General features: G+C 41.3%; 1 protein-coding gene across 1 annotated transcript in view; it reads left to right on the top strand.

Moving 5' to 3' along the window:
* The window catches only part of LOC123513195, a 38,021-nt gene that overhangs the window by 2,335 nt on the left and 20,876 nt on the right, over nucleotides 1-14,810 (top strand). The window contains exon 2 of the mRNA XM_045270178.1: nucleotides 12,438-12,676. Within this exon, the coding sequence (XP_045126113.1) occupies nucleotides 12,438-12,676 (239 nt within the window). The remainder of the gene's footprint in view (nucleotides 1-12,437; nucleotides 12,677-14,810) is intronic.

Here is a 14,810-nt window from a genome sequence, read left to right as displayed (position 1 = left end):
CTCTCTCTCTCTCTCTCTCTAAAACACACTACAGCTGCACCTACACCCATCCACGCTGACCCATAGCCACTAATCCTTTCATCCTTTCCTATATCCCATGCTCTCCCACATCCACGCCCCCCACGCCCACATTTCCTGCCATATCCGCCTCCAATACTAATGTGCGAGAAAGATACACGAAAGGAAAAGAAACACGCCGTCGCTTCCGCAATAACGTGATAGATTCTCCAATACAGGGAAGAGAAAAGGAGGAAAGGAGTACACAAAATAAATTCCATCTCTCTTCGAAAAGGTTGTGTGTGGGTTGGTTCGTGGTGAGTGAATGAGTGAGTGAGTGAGTGAGGGAGAAGAGGGGAAGGGAGGGAAGGAGGAGGGAGGAGAGGGGATGGGTAATCGTGATGGGATTTGTTTGTATGTTTCTAATTGTTGTTGTTGTTGTTGTTGTTGTTGTTGTTGTTTTGGGTGGTAAGGGAAAGTGAGATGGGATTTATTTATTTTCTTGTTTTTTTTATTGTTTTCTTACTTTCATTTATTTTTCTTATTTTTACTTTCTTTTGTGTGTGTGCGTGATTTCCTTCTATTTATCTATTTAGTTCTCTTATTTAGTTTGTTTGCTTTTCTTTTATTTATTTCGTGCTTTACTTTTGTCATGTGTGTGTGTGTGTGTGTGTGTGTGTGTGTGTGTGTGTGTGTGTGTGTGTGTGTGTGTGTGTGTGTGTGTGTGCATGTGCATTATTTGATTCAGTCTTATCTATGTATTTCCTCGTTCTTTCTCGCCTTCATTTACTGTTATGACAAATTTCTGCTCATGTATTTATTTTCTAACCTTTTCTTTTTCTAATATTTACTTATTTTGTATTCGTTTCTTTACATCTCTCCATCCTTCATTTTAGCAACCAAGCAGTGCCTTTTCTTATCCATCCTTTCTTTTATCCTTTTCTTTTATCACGCGTCTGTAACATCGATTCCTTTTTTTCTCAACCTTTCCCTCCCTTCGGTTCCTTCCACTCACTCACGACTCACGAGGCAGCGATGCGTCCAAAACTCTTCATCTTCAGGGAGCCATTTGTCTTCCTTCATTCCCTCTACATGCTAATGCTGGAGAGAGAGAGAGAGAGAGAGAGAGAGAGAGAGAGAGAGAGAGAATGATGATGATGACGATTATTATGATGCTAACTACAATAATGAGTCAATGAATAAGGAAGACAAATAAATTCTTTCTTCCTCTTCCTCTTCTTCCTCCTTCTCCTCCTCCTCCTCCTCCTCCTCCTCCTCATCCTCCTCCTCCTCCTTTTTCTTCCTCCTTTTTCCTTATTTTCAGATAAGGAAAGTTATATCTAGTTTTTTATGCTTTTCACTACAAGTTCCTCCATTTTGAGAGAGAGAGAGAGAGAGAGAGAGAGAGAGAGAGAGAGAGAGAGAGAGAGAGAGAGAGAGAGAGACAGACAGACAGACAGACAGACAGACAGAGAGAAAGAGACGCTCATAACACCCCTTTGGAAATCATAACTTCAGGAAAGGACAATTTAAAAGAAAGGAAAGAAAGGAAAGTAAAGGAAAAGAGAAGCTCGTCAATTTAGCTTTCGAATAACACAGAACACGTCACTCGGGCTGTCCGCGTCACGTCACTGCTGCAGACGCTAATTGACGGAGAGATTAGTGTGACTACCTCCCTCCACGATGTGAATACTGCCAACGAAACCATTTTTTGTAATAGATCTTATTTTTCTTTTTTTTTTTTTTTTTGTTGTTGTTGTTCTTCTTCTTCTTTTTCTTTTCCTTTTATTCTTCTCCTTTTCCTTTCCTTCTTTTTCTTCTTCTTCTTCTTATTATTATTATTATTATTATTATTATTATTATTATTATTATTATTATTATTATTATTATTCATTCTTCTTCTTCTTCTTCTTCCTCTCTTCTTCTTCTTCTTCTTCTTCTTCTTCTTCTTCTTCTTCTTCTTCTCTTCTTCTTCTTCTTCTTCTTCTTCTTCTTCTTCTTCTTCTTCTTATTATTATTATTATTATTATTATTATTATTATTTTCTTCTTCTTCTTCTTCTTCTTCTTCTTCTTCTTCCAAATTTTAGATCTTTAGTTTTGCTAAAGTTTCGTGTTTTTTTTTTTTTTTCGTTTTTTCTTTTTTAGTCCTCATATTTCGTTTCCCTTATAAACTTAGTGAAGAATGAAGGAGCTACACTCAGATGTCCACGCATAGGTTCGAATCCCACCACATATCGCTTTGAAGCTAAGCCATTTGTCGAGTGGTTTAAAGTTACCTACACGTCACCATGATAGCCTGGTTCTAGGTGGTTACTCCAAAGATGCGCTTGGGTGGTGATATGGACCGTAATATGGGTACCACTATAAATAAAATTGCCTGCGCCACTAATGGGCGAAAGCTGAACAGCGCTTCCCACATATAATATTAAAGTATGCCTACAGGCGCTATAGGCCATAACACAGTGTTTCTCAACTGGGGTTCCGCAAAAATGTCCCTAAGGGTTCCGCAAGAACAAGTGAGATAAGCTAATGCACTTTTTTACTTTTTATTTAATTTCATATACGTAAGCCAGTTATTCAAAAATTTATATTATGATATTTGTCACGTGAAGTACGATGAGAATAAAAGGTGAAATATTTGGTATATAATTTTGTTTTTTCGCAGGGGTTCCTTGAGACACGTCATTTATTTTAAGTGTTACGCAAGGGTAGAAAGGTTGACAAACGCTGCCATAGCATAAAGATAAAAAATATGTTTTCTCGACTTCTTTTTTCTTTTTGTCACTATTTTCCCTAATAAACTGCAGAATGAAATGAGTATTCAAATTCCACATGTATTCATTTCTTCTCTAATTTCATTTATCTATTTATCTATTTTTACCTTTCATTTATCTATTTATCTATTCCAAACCTTCGATTTTCGTCACGTCTTTGTTTTCCTTTATTTTTTTTTTTTTTTTCTCCGGTCAGTCTTTATAAGTCAACTGCGAGGAAAATAAATATACCTGGTCTCAGAATCCACTGCTATCGTTTACAAAATTTACACTTCATTACCCTTTCCGAGCCAGTTTTGTTTTTTTCGATATTCATTTTCGATTTTTCTTTCCCTTTTCACCGTCAGTCTTTGATGAACCACAACAGTACTGGGACACATTTTTACCTTGAGATTTGTGTATGATTAAACCATTTTATTGACATTAGGAAGGGTCTATGGAGGTCAGAAGATTAATGGCCAGCGTCTTTGCTATCTTAAATCCACACATGAGTTTCTGAAGCTGTAAAAAACCACCAGATAGTAAGTAGAATGTATATGGAAACGCGTCATGGTGCTGAAGGGGTTGAGAATGTGAATGGTAAAGGAACTGCACTTAAATATCACAGCTTTTTTTTTTTTTTTTTTTTCAATATTCACAGTCTATCATTTGTCTATAGCTACAAGAATTCCTCAGTGGTTGTTCAGATTTTCAGTTGTTGTTGCTGTTGTTGTTGTTGTTTTGGGCTGTTTTTGTTGTTATTTTTTGTTGTTGTTTTTCATGTTGTTATTGTTGTTGTTGTTGTCATTGTTGTTGTTGTTGTTGTTGTTGTTGTTTTTTGTTGTTGTTTTGTTGTTGCTGTTGGGTTTTTCTTATTGTTTTTGTTGTTGTTATCGTTGTTGTTATTGTTGTTTCTGATCACAACCTCGATGCACAAACAGGTAAAAAACAAAGAAACTGCTCTCAATATCTACTTTTCTTTTTACAACAATCACATTCACTGGCTTTTATCTTTTAAGTCTTTTTACAATATCCACACCTTGTTTTATGTACTACCTGCAAACATCCTTTAATTATTTACCGTGTCAATTCCATCTCGTTACCAGCCTCTATAGAGCAAGTGGCGAACAAGTGTATGTGCCTTTAAATTACATATCTTATTATTACTATTTATTTTTCTTTCTTTTTTTACTTTTTTTTAACTTTTTTTTCACATGTACACGTCATCCGGCCAGTCTCAGCCATTAGCATTCCTCACTTTTATTCACATTTTTTTTTTTCTCATCAGCCTCAGTAAACGGAATGAAAGACCAAGCACGTGCCCTTGTATTCAATGTCTTTGGTTTATTCTATTTTATCTTTCCTACATTCAGACAACATCCACTTATTCTCAGCCACAAGCATCCCTCAGTTTTATCTACGTTATTAACTCTTTCTCATCATCAACCTCTATAGACTAAATGAAAGACAAAGTGAGTATTCTATTTTGTTTTCTTTGTTTACATTTATACAACATCCATTAATTTTCAGTAACAACTATCCTCACTTTTATCTATGTTATCAATTCTTTCCCATCACCAGCCTCTATCTACCAAATGTCCTACAAATTACGTGTTTATTATTATTACTATTATTATTTTTTGCTTTCTTTCTTTTTTCTACTTTTTTTTAACATTTACAGGTAATCATTCATTCTCAGCCACAAGCATCATTCAGTTTTGCTTACCTTTTTTTTCTATTTTCTTCTCATCACCTGCCTTTATCAACCAACTGACAGGCAAAGCTACATGTCCTCAAATTACGTGTTTTAATTTTTTCGTCTTTTTCTCTTTTTTGCATTTACGCGTCACATATTCATTCTCTGCCTTAAGTTTTCCTCAGTTTTGTTTACTTTCTTCTATTTTTTTCTCATCACCAGCCTCTATGAACCAACTGAGAGACAAAGCTACGTGTCCTCAATTTATATGTCTTATTTTTTTCTCTTTTTACACTTACACGTTATCAATTCATTCTCTGCCTTAAGTATTCCTCAGTTTCGTTTTACTTTCTTCTATTTTTTTCTCATCACCAGCCTCTATGAACAAAAGGAAAGACAGAACTACGAGTCTTCAATGCATGTCTATCTTTTTTTTTTTTCTTTCATTTACACGTCATCCATTCAATTTCAGCTATAAACTCTCTTCACTTTTATCTACATTTCATTTTTTTTTTCCCATTCATAAGCTCCTTTGAACCAATTGACAAAATAAGCAACTTTTTATCATTTTCCAATCTTTGTCTTCTTGTTTCTTTTTTTTTTCTTTTTCTTTATTCCTTTTTCTTTTTCTGTATTTCAATCTGTATTTCTTTCTCCCTCTTCTAACTTACCCTTGAATGCCACCTCTACGCAACATTCACACCTCACAGTCTACTCTCACACACAAACACAAGCACAACCACGACCACGATCAGCCTTTCCAAGTGTTGTTTACCCTCCACGGCGGCGATAATCCATCACAAGAATCGAGTACTTGTGTGTTTTGCGTGATCCACATCGGCAGGAGAACAACATATCTGCCGCAAACTCACGGAACTCTGGCAATAACAAAGCAGATTCATTGTTCCCCTCTTCACTCTCGCCCAGCTCGCCCTCCCTTCCTCCTTCCCTTCACTGCCCTGCCCTTCCCGCCACCACCAGCGCCTCTCTCTATTCTTCCTTGTTTATTAAGTATCCATTCGCCTCTTTTGCATACACCAGTGCTGGTTTTAAGGGCAATATAGTGATATATGGAGCTTTCTTGTGTTTGTTGAGTGAAGCGAGGCGTGTGAGGATATTACGTGTGGGATTAATGTTTCTCTCTCTCTCTCTCTCTCTCTCTCTCTCTCTCTCTCTCTCTCTCTCTCTCTCTCTCTCTCTCTCTCTTCGTTCAGTGGAAAGTTCTAGTTTGTCTTATGCATTCTATTTTCTTCAGAACTCCTACGTGTGCTTAAGTCGGATGATCTCCAGCGATTTCAGCGTGTGTGTGTGTGTGTGTGTGTGTGTGTGTGTGTGTGTGTGTGTGTGTGTGAGCATGTAGGAATGGATGCTTACGTAACTGATTCTAATGCTCGTTCTCTCTCTCTCTCTCTCTCTCTCTCTCTCTCTCTCTCTCTCTCTCTCTCTCTCTCTCTCTCTCTCTCTCTCTCTATCTATCTATCTATCTATCTATCTATCTTTATCTATCTATCTATATATCTATCCATCTGTCAATTTATCTCGTGTGTGTGTGTGTGTGTGTGTGTGTGTGTGTGTGTGTGTGTGTGTGTGTGTGTGAAGAGAAAAGAAAATAGAAGAGACAAGACAAGACAAGACAAGAGAAGAGAAAGCTTTAGGCCAACAACTTTACGAGACTGAGGAGAAGGATAAGGAGGAAGAGAAGAAGTGGGAGGGAGCCAGGGGGAGAGGGAGGGGAGGGTGGGAGCTATGAGTGAGCCGCGTCAGTACGGCGGAAAAATGTATCTGTTATCTTTACGAAAACAGCCGAGAAACACTCCTTCAGAAACTCTCCAGAACGACCCGCGGGAAGCATAAATTCACACCTGAGCACGGATGGACAGCGGGGCACGGGTCGGCCTCCACTCAAAACAGGAACATTCTTCTCCTGGAAAGCCGAATCGTGTGTGTGTGTGTGTGTGTGTGTGTGTGTGTGTGTGTGTGTGTGTGTGTATCTCTATTAGACCTTTATTCAGAAACGCTTCGTTCTTACCCTAACAATTTTCCAAAACCACATAAATGAATAACCACGTTCTCAACACTCCTTCTCCTATCAATACCATAGAAACCTCATTACTCTCTCACTAAAACAGTAAAACACTCATAAAAACCCGTGTCAGAGATTATCCATCGAATTCTCACGAGTGTTTCTCTTATTAGTAACATCGAAATCTTATTAATCTGTCACTAGAACCGTCAAACACTTCAAAACACGCGTCATCTTAACAAGAACCCTTTCATAACAGTGGGAAGTGTGACGTTGAAGTGTTTCTGAATGTGTTGCTGTGTGTGTGTGTGTGTGTGTGTGTGTGTGTGTGTGTTTGTCTAGCTCCGTGTGGTAGGAGGTGTGGACATGACAAATACACGGTCAGAAACATAAACAAGAAGTATATTGGACTGACCTTGTAAGAGCGGATGTTTGGGTACGAGTGGTGGTGGTAATGGTGGTGATGGTGGTGATGGTGGTGATGGTGGTGACAGAGAGGGACCCGAGTAATGGCATGAGTGGGTGTGTGAGTGTGTGAGGGGAGTGTGTGTGTGTGTGTGTGTGTGTGTGTGTGTGTGTGTGTGTGTGTGTGTGTGTGTGTGTGTGTGTGTGTGTGTGTGTGCAGGGAAGGCGTGGATAAATGGTGGTGTGGTGTGGTTAAAGGGTTCAAATGATAAAGGGGAAATGGGAAAGGGGTGGAGAGAATACATGAGAGAGAAAGAGAAAGAGAGAGAGAACATGACTGGAAAGGGGAAATGAAAAGGAGGACTTAGGGAGTGTAAGAGGCGGATGATAGAAGCTTGATTGGAAAGGGTATTTGAAGGATAAGAGGTTAGGGACTGGAAGAACAGGAAACCCAAATATTCAGTAGCAAGTGGTATATTATGGGTAACGTGTCATTTACTTGCGAATAAGTCAACTTTTTTTTAATGTTGGAGAAATCCCGACCAAGGAGAAGAAATAATACTAGATAAATAGATGAAAAAGAAAGAAAACTGTCTTCAAATACAGAAGCCGGCAAGGAGTTCCAGAGTTTACCAAAAATAATGAAAAGAAGAACAGATAAACAGAAAAACCATGAAGAATTTTGAATAGAAGGAATAAGTAAGAACAAGTAAGAGTGTTTGTTGGTGCAATGGATTAGTGAGGTTGAGGAAGGTGGATGAGGTGGATGAGACTTAACAAGAGAAACAAGAGAAGGGAGAACCCACTTAAGAGAAGGAGGAAGACAAAAAGAAAATTATGTCACTGGAGAGAAAAAAAAGAGGTGGATAGGAAAGATATGATGAAAAAGGGAAAGAGAGAAAGAAAGGGTTAGACTGTGAAGACGAGGGAGGAAAAGAAGAAAAAATAGAAGACAAACAAGAGAAAACAAGGAGAGGAAAGGACGGAGGAATAACGGCAAAATAGTGAAGAGAAGGGGAAAGAGAGAAAGAGAGAGAGAGAGAGAGTGAGTTGGTTTGAGTGAGAGGAAAAGGAAGGGAAAATAGACAAACAAGAGGAAACAAGGAGAAGAAAGGAGGGAGGAAAAACGGTGGATTAGTGATGAAAAGAGGAGAGAAAGTAAGTTAGAATGAGAGGAAAAGGAAGGAAAAGGAAGGAAAAACAGGAGAGAAAGAAGTGAAAACAAGAGGAGGAAAGGAGGAATGAACAACGGTGGATGGATCAAGGCCAGAGTGAGGAGAGTGACAAGTGTGGATAATGGCGTGACCTGCTGAGAAAAACGTGGATAATTAGAGACGAACGTTAAAAAGATGGATGAAAATAACTCATTAATCACCACAAACAGACAGACAGACAGACAGACAGACAAACGGACGGACAGGCAGTAAGAAAAAAAGATACACGAGAGAGAGAGAGAGAGAGAGAGAGAGAGAGAGAGAGAGAGAGAGAGAGAGAGAGAGAGAGAGAGAGAGAGAGAGAGAGAGAGCAAACAATAACAAGAGATAAATAGACAAAAGAAAGAGAAAACACACAAATGCAAAGAATGAATTAAGAAAAGAAAGAAACAAGAAACAAGAAACAGAATTCAACAAATAGAAACAACACAAAACGAAGAATAAACACACACACACACACACACACACACACACACACACACACACACACACACACACACACACACAGGGAACTAACACAGCGAAGAAACAAAACAAACACGAAAAGCAAAAAGAAAAAAGTGCGATTGAAAAAGAAAGAAAAAAAAACACTTGATAAGAATGAAGTGAGTAAGTCTGTCTGTCTGTCTGTCTGTCTGTCTGTCTATTTATATGTCTGTCTGTCTGTCTGTCTATCTGTCTGTCTAACTGAGAGAGAGAGAGAGAGAGAGAGAGAGAGAGAGAGAGAGAGAGAGAGAGAGAGAGAGAGAGAGAGAGCATGCGAGAGGCACATTATTGCATTACGTGTTGGTCTGCTTCGGGTCAAGAAAAGGCTATTGTTGGGCGCTGCAGGTGGCGTGGCGGTGGCGGAAAGTGACTGTAGGGGGAGGAGGAGGAAGGAGGAGGAGGAGGAGGAGGAGGAGGAGACAGGGGTGTGGTTAAGTAGAAGAGAAAGAAGGCTGGATGGTAAAGAGGAGGAGGATGTGAAAAGAAGGAGGAAGAGGAGGAAGAGAGAGAGAGAGAGAGAGAGAGAGAGAGAGAGAGAGAGAGAGAGAGAGGATTAAGATGAGAAAAGGAAGAGGAAGAAAAGAATGGCTTGGATGAAAAGAAAGGGGAGGAAGGGAGAGAATAAGGATATGGCAAGGAAGAGGAAGAAAAGGAAAGGAAAGAAGATGAGGAAGAGGAGGAAGAGAAAGGATTAGGATAAGACAAGGAAGAGAGAGAAGAGGAGGGTGAGGAGGAAAAAGGAAGAAAAGGAAGAGAGAGGTTAGGGTAAGAGGAGGAAGAGAAAGAAGAGGAGGGTGGAAAAATTAAGAGGAAGAGGAGGAAGAGGAAGAATAGGAGGATAACAGTGATATTCAGAAAAGAAGAAGGAAGGAAACGAAATAAGACGTAAAATAATTAATAAAACAAAGAAGAAGAAGAAGAAGAAGAAGAAGAAGAAAGAAAAAAGAAGAAAAAGAAGAAAAGGCATTAATGGGGAAAAGGAAAAGAAAAAGGAGAAAGGAAGAAGAAGAGGATAACAATAGCCTTAAAAGAAGAAGAAAGAAAGAAAGAAAGAAAAACGGGGAAAAGGATAGAAAAGGAAGATGAAGAGGAGGAGAAGGAGGAGGAGGAAGAGGAGAAAAACAAAGAGATGATGTTAATTGGAAAGAAGAAGTGGATAGGAAAAATAAGTGATGAAAAAAGAAAAGAGAGAAAATAGGTCAGATTGTGAAGACGAGGAAGGAAAAGGGAAGGAAAGGACGGAGGAATAAAGGAGGGGAGTGGAGGAATATCAAATAAGAAGAGGAGGCAGAAGAACAGAAGAGGAGAATCGCAGAGGAACGGAGATAAGGAAACAGAGGAGATAAATATATAGGGGAGAGAGAGAGAGAGAGAGAGAGAGAGAGAGAGAGATAAGAACAAACAGAGAACTGAGAAAAGCGAAACAGGTGAGAGTTGGTGAGGACAGAACAACAGAACAGAGGAGAACAGAGGAGAACAGAGCATGAGAAAGGGAGAACAGTGGCAGAAGAGCGCAGAACACAACAAAAACAATGCCAGAACAAGATTAGAGACGGTAGAACAGCAGAACAGAAGAGAACAGAGGAGAACAGGGCAGAACAGATTATGAGGAAGGGAGAACAGTGAAGGAAGCGAGCAGAACACAACAAAAACAATGCCAGAACAAGATTAGAGACGGTAGAACAGCAGAACAGACCAAATCGGACAAGAATATAACAAAATAGAGGCAAAATAACACTAAATAGAAAAAAAAACGGTAAAACAAACGGGAACAAACAGTGTAGAGCAGAACACAGGTGAAACAGACTAGAGAGGGCAGAACAGACTGAAACAGACAAGAAAACAACAAAACTAGGACAAAGTAACACAAAACCAACTAGAACAGAGCAGAACAGACAAAAACAGACAGGATTAAACAGAGCAGAGGCAAAAGGACTAAAAGGGGAGATATAACAGACCAAAAACAGATCAAAACAGACATTATAAAGAAAATATGACAAAAAACAACGCTAAATAACTAGAACAGGGAGCAGAACACACCAGAACAGACGAGAATGAACAAGAACTGGGACAAAAACAAGACTAAACAAGCAGAACAGGAACCAGAACAGATGAGAATGAACAAAAACATGAACAAAAATAAGACTAAACAACCAGAATAGGGTCAAAACAACACTAAGCAGCTTGAAAAAGGATCAGAACACACCAGAACAGACGAGAATAAACAAGAACTGGGACAAAACAAGACTAAACAAGCAGAACAGGAGCCAGAACACACCAGAACAGCCGGAGGGAGGGCAGAAAAGGGCTAGACTGAACAAGAGTTGAATGGGGACATGGGTGGGTGACTCACTACCTACCTCTGAAAATTGGACATTCACAGGCCGGCGGGGAGCGTTGGCGAGGCATAGACGTCGGGGGAGTGCCAGAGTGCCTCAAGTAACGCTCAACACAGTGCCTGCCTGCCCCCTCACACACACTCCACACCGTCCACCACCCTGCTCGCTGCCTCGCCTCTGCGCCTAACACATTTTCCTGCATGACTTCCCGTGTTTGTCCTTGTGTGTGTGTGTGTGTGTGTGTGTGTGTGTGTGTGTGTGTGTGTGTGTGTGTGTGTGTGTGTGTGTGTGTGTGTTTGGTCTGCTTATCGTCTCATTTCTCTCATTTTCTCTCTCCCTTCTTTCAGTGTTAGAGAGAGATATGGTGTGTATGTGTGTGTGTGTGTGTGTGTGTGTGTGTGTGTGTGTGTGTGTGTGTGTGTGTGTGTGTGTGTTTTTGTTGTGTTACCGTCATTTGTGGTCTGTCTGGTAAGCCTCGTTTTGTCTCTTAATTGTAGGAAAGAAAATGGTGTGTGTGTGTGTGTGTGTGTGTGTGTGTGTGTAGCTTTGTGTTTTGCATTCTACTTATATTTTTTCACGTGTGTACAAGTTCATAACATTTTAACCTGTGTACAAATGTATGTGTACGTATGTGCGTGTGTCTGTGTGTGTGTGTGTGTGTGTGTGTGTGTGTGTGTGTGTGTGTGTGTGTGTGTGTGTGTGTGTGTCGGGGTGGGGCCTCAGCGCTCGCCATCCTCCTCCTGATTTACAATAATGGCTAATCGAAGTAAACGAACATCGGGAGTATTTAGTGGCATTAACGTGCGGGGAACGACCTGTCCCGCCCACCCCCGCCCATCCCCGCCCATCCGTCCCACCCCCACCCACCCCCGAGCATCCTGCCCACCCTTTACTTACCTACCTATACCCTCCGCCCCTTGTTTTTCCTTTTTTCACAATACGCCCACGAATCGACATTCCTTCACCTCTCGCCCTCGCCCTTTCCCTCACCCGCCTTTTCCACCCCACCTCACCCCCTTCCTGCCTCTCTCCTCCCTCCTTCCCTCCCCAAAGCAACTGTCTCATCTCATCCCTCTCTCCTCTCCCCTTTCCCCTCTCCCCTCTCCTCTCCCCTCTCTCCTCTCCTCTCCAAGTCTCTCGTCATCCCTTTCTCATTCCTCCACTTTCTCTCTCTCTCTCTCTCTCTCTCTCTCTCTCTCTCTCTCTCTCTCTCTCTCTCTGGCCATGTATACCCACCATCTCCCTATCATAACCCTCATTTTCTCTCCCTTGGCCACTTTTTCCCCTTCTTCTCCCCTTCCCTTTTCATCTGTACATTCCTTCTTCCCAACTCTCTTCTCCCTTCTCTTTAGTCTCCCCTCTCATCTCCAGTACTCTTTTGTCCCTTTCCTTTCATTTTTCCTTTTTCTTTTCTTATTTCCCATTTCTTTTCCCCTCCCTTTTACTTTCCTGTGTATTTAAGTCTCTCCCACGCCCACCTTTCCCCTTCTTAAGACTCAGGCGGGTGTTTGGTGTCCTGCAGGAGGCTGCGTGGAGGGCGTGCGCATCACCAAACTGGACGTGCCCGCCGTGGCCCTCGAGGGTGACCAGGTGCATCTCCGCTGTGACTACGAGGAGGAGAGCCCGTCGAGTTTGTACACACTCAAGTGGTACAAGAATGAGCAGGAGTTCTTCAGACACCAGCCGGGACTCACACCCAGCGAGGGGGAGGACCGCTGCCGCAACCACCACCATTACCACGTGGATGGCGTCAGTGTGGATGTGAGTGGACTGTGGGTGGAGTGGGTGTGTTTTGGTTGGTTTGGTTTTTGCTTCTAGTTCTTTCTTTTTTTCTTTTTTTTTACACCTTGAGGGCTTTTCACGGGAATTTATGGGCTAAAGGGGATACTTTTTGGGGTACCTCCTATCTCAAAGCCCACCCGCTAGGAAACCATTGCCCTGAGTGAGGAAGCCCAACCTACACTCAGACCGTGGACAGGATTCGAACCCGTGCACTTGGAGACCCCTTTGTCCTATTTTCTCCTTTTTTTTGCACCTTTAGCTGACGTGGATGGCGTCAGTGTGGATGTGAGTGGGCTGTGGGTGGAGTGGGTGTGTTTTGGTTGAGTTTGTGATCTCTTCCACCTCTCAGTATATATATTTTTTTCTGCTTACACTTTCTCTCTTCTAATGTTTGTGTTATCTTCTGTTTCACACCTTTAGCTAACTTTCACCTCCATTGTATCTCTTGTGCTTTCTCCTCCTCCTCCTCCTCCTCCTCCTCCTCCTCCTCCTCCTCCACATCCCTTTGTCTCACTTTTAAATCCACCAGTGTAGCTCGTCTCTGCTTGTTTGTCTTTCCCTTCATTCCCCGCACCAGCCGCCCGTCTCCTTTTTCCTCCCTCCTACAGTATCCTTTCACCTGTATCCGCCCCGCACAGACGCGCCTGCTGCTCTCCTGACTCTATAAATACCTCCATGGTTTGTTTCGCAGGGAGTTTGTCTGCATTATTTTTTTTTTCCCCTTTCGTTCCCCCCCTTGATGCAGCTCGTTCTCTTGTCTCTCCCTCCCTCAGTAAATGTTGCCTCATACTGTTGTTTCCTTTCCATCTCTCCCCTCTTCTCCCCCTGTTCTCCCCCTTGTTCTCCCCCTGCAATGCCCTCTACCCTGTCACGGTCGGTAAGCAACATCCGACCCTCACCTCCCCTTCCCTCTCTGCTCCCCTCATCTCCCTATTGCTCCTCTGACCGCCGCCTCCCTCTCCCCTTCTCCCCTCCTGTGCTACTGTGACCCTCTTGTGATCACCGCTCATTCCCCTTTACTTGTACCTCTCTTCCTCTTCCTTCCTCTCTTCCTCCTCCTCCTCCTCCTCCTCCTCCTCCTCCTCCTCCTCCTCTTCCTACTGTATTCCGCTCAGCCTCTCCCCTTAATTCCAGTGTTGCCTTCTCCGATAGCTAGTGATCCCCTCTTCTCCCCTTCCCTTTTCATCTGTACATCCCTCTCCCCTCTCCCTTCTTCTCAGGCTTCCCTCTCATTTCCAGTACTCTTTTCTCCCTTTCCTTTCATTTTCCCCTTTTCTCTCTCTGTTATTTCCCATTTCTTTTCCACCACAGTGCATTTAAACCTCAGTGTCTCCCCTCCCTCCGATTATCCCCTCTTTCCTCCTCCCTCTCCTGTTTCCCGTTTTTTCCCTCTCCTGTTACTCTTTCTCTCTCTCTCTCTCTCTCCCGTTCCCTCTTGTTCACTTCACGGAGGAGGAAACAGCAGCAGATTTATTGTCCCTTGTTAGGTTGTTTGTGGTAAAGTAATTGGATTGGATTGCTTTAGGATAGTAAACACGAGTCTTCTTTTTCCCTACACTCATTTTTTTTTTTTTTTTTTTTTTTTTTTTCCATGCTTGCCAAAAAACTGTATCCATCTTTCTTCTTCTTCTTCTTCTTCTGTTTTTTTTTTTTATTTCGTTTTCATATTTTCAAGTTTGTTTTTCCTGTTATTCTTATTTTCTGTATAGTAAATATGAAGGGATTTTTTTTTCTCTCTCTCTCTCTCTCCCTACACTGTTTTTTCTTTTTCTTTTTTTTTCTTTTCTCTATATTCATGCTTGCCAAAACTCCATTCATCTTTACTCTTCTTTCCTTCTTCTCTTATTCTGTTTCCTTTTTTTTCCTTTTTATCTTCAAGTTTATTTATTTTTTTCTTTTCTTGCTTGCTAAAAACTCCATCCATCTTTACCCTCCTTTCCTTCTTCTCTTATTCTGTTTTTCTCTATTTTTTTTCAGATTCCTAATTTTTTTTCTGCTATTCTTATTTTCTCTATAGTGAATATGAAGTTGTTTTTGCCCACACTCCTTTTTCTTTTTTCTTTTTCTCTATTTTCATGCTTGTCAAAAACTGTAGTCATTCTTTATCCTTCTC

This window comes from Portunus trituberculatus, chromosome 35 (assembly GCF_017591435.1).
Source record: "Portunus trituberculatus isolate SZX2019 chromosome 35, ASM1759143v1, whole genome shotgun sequence".
Taxonomy (NCBI): domain Eukaryota; kingdom Metazoa; phylum Arthropoda; class Malacostraca; order Decapoda; family Portunidae; genus Portunus; species Portunus trituberculatus.
This window is presented reverse-complemented; position numbering and strand designations above follow the sequence as displayed.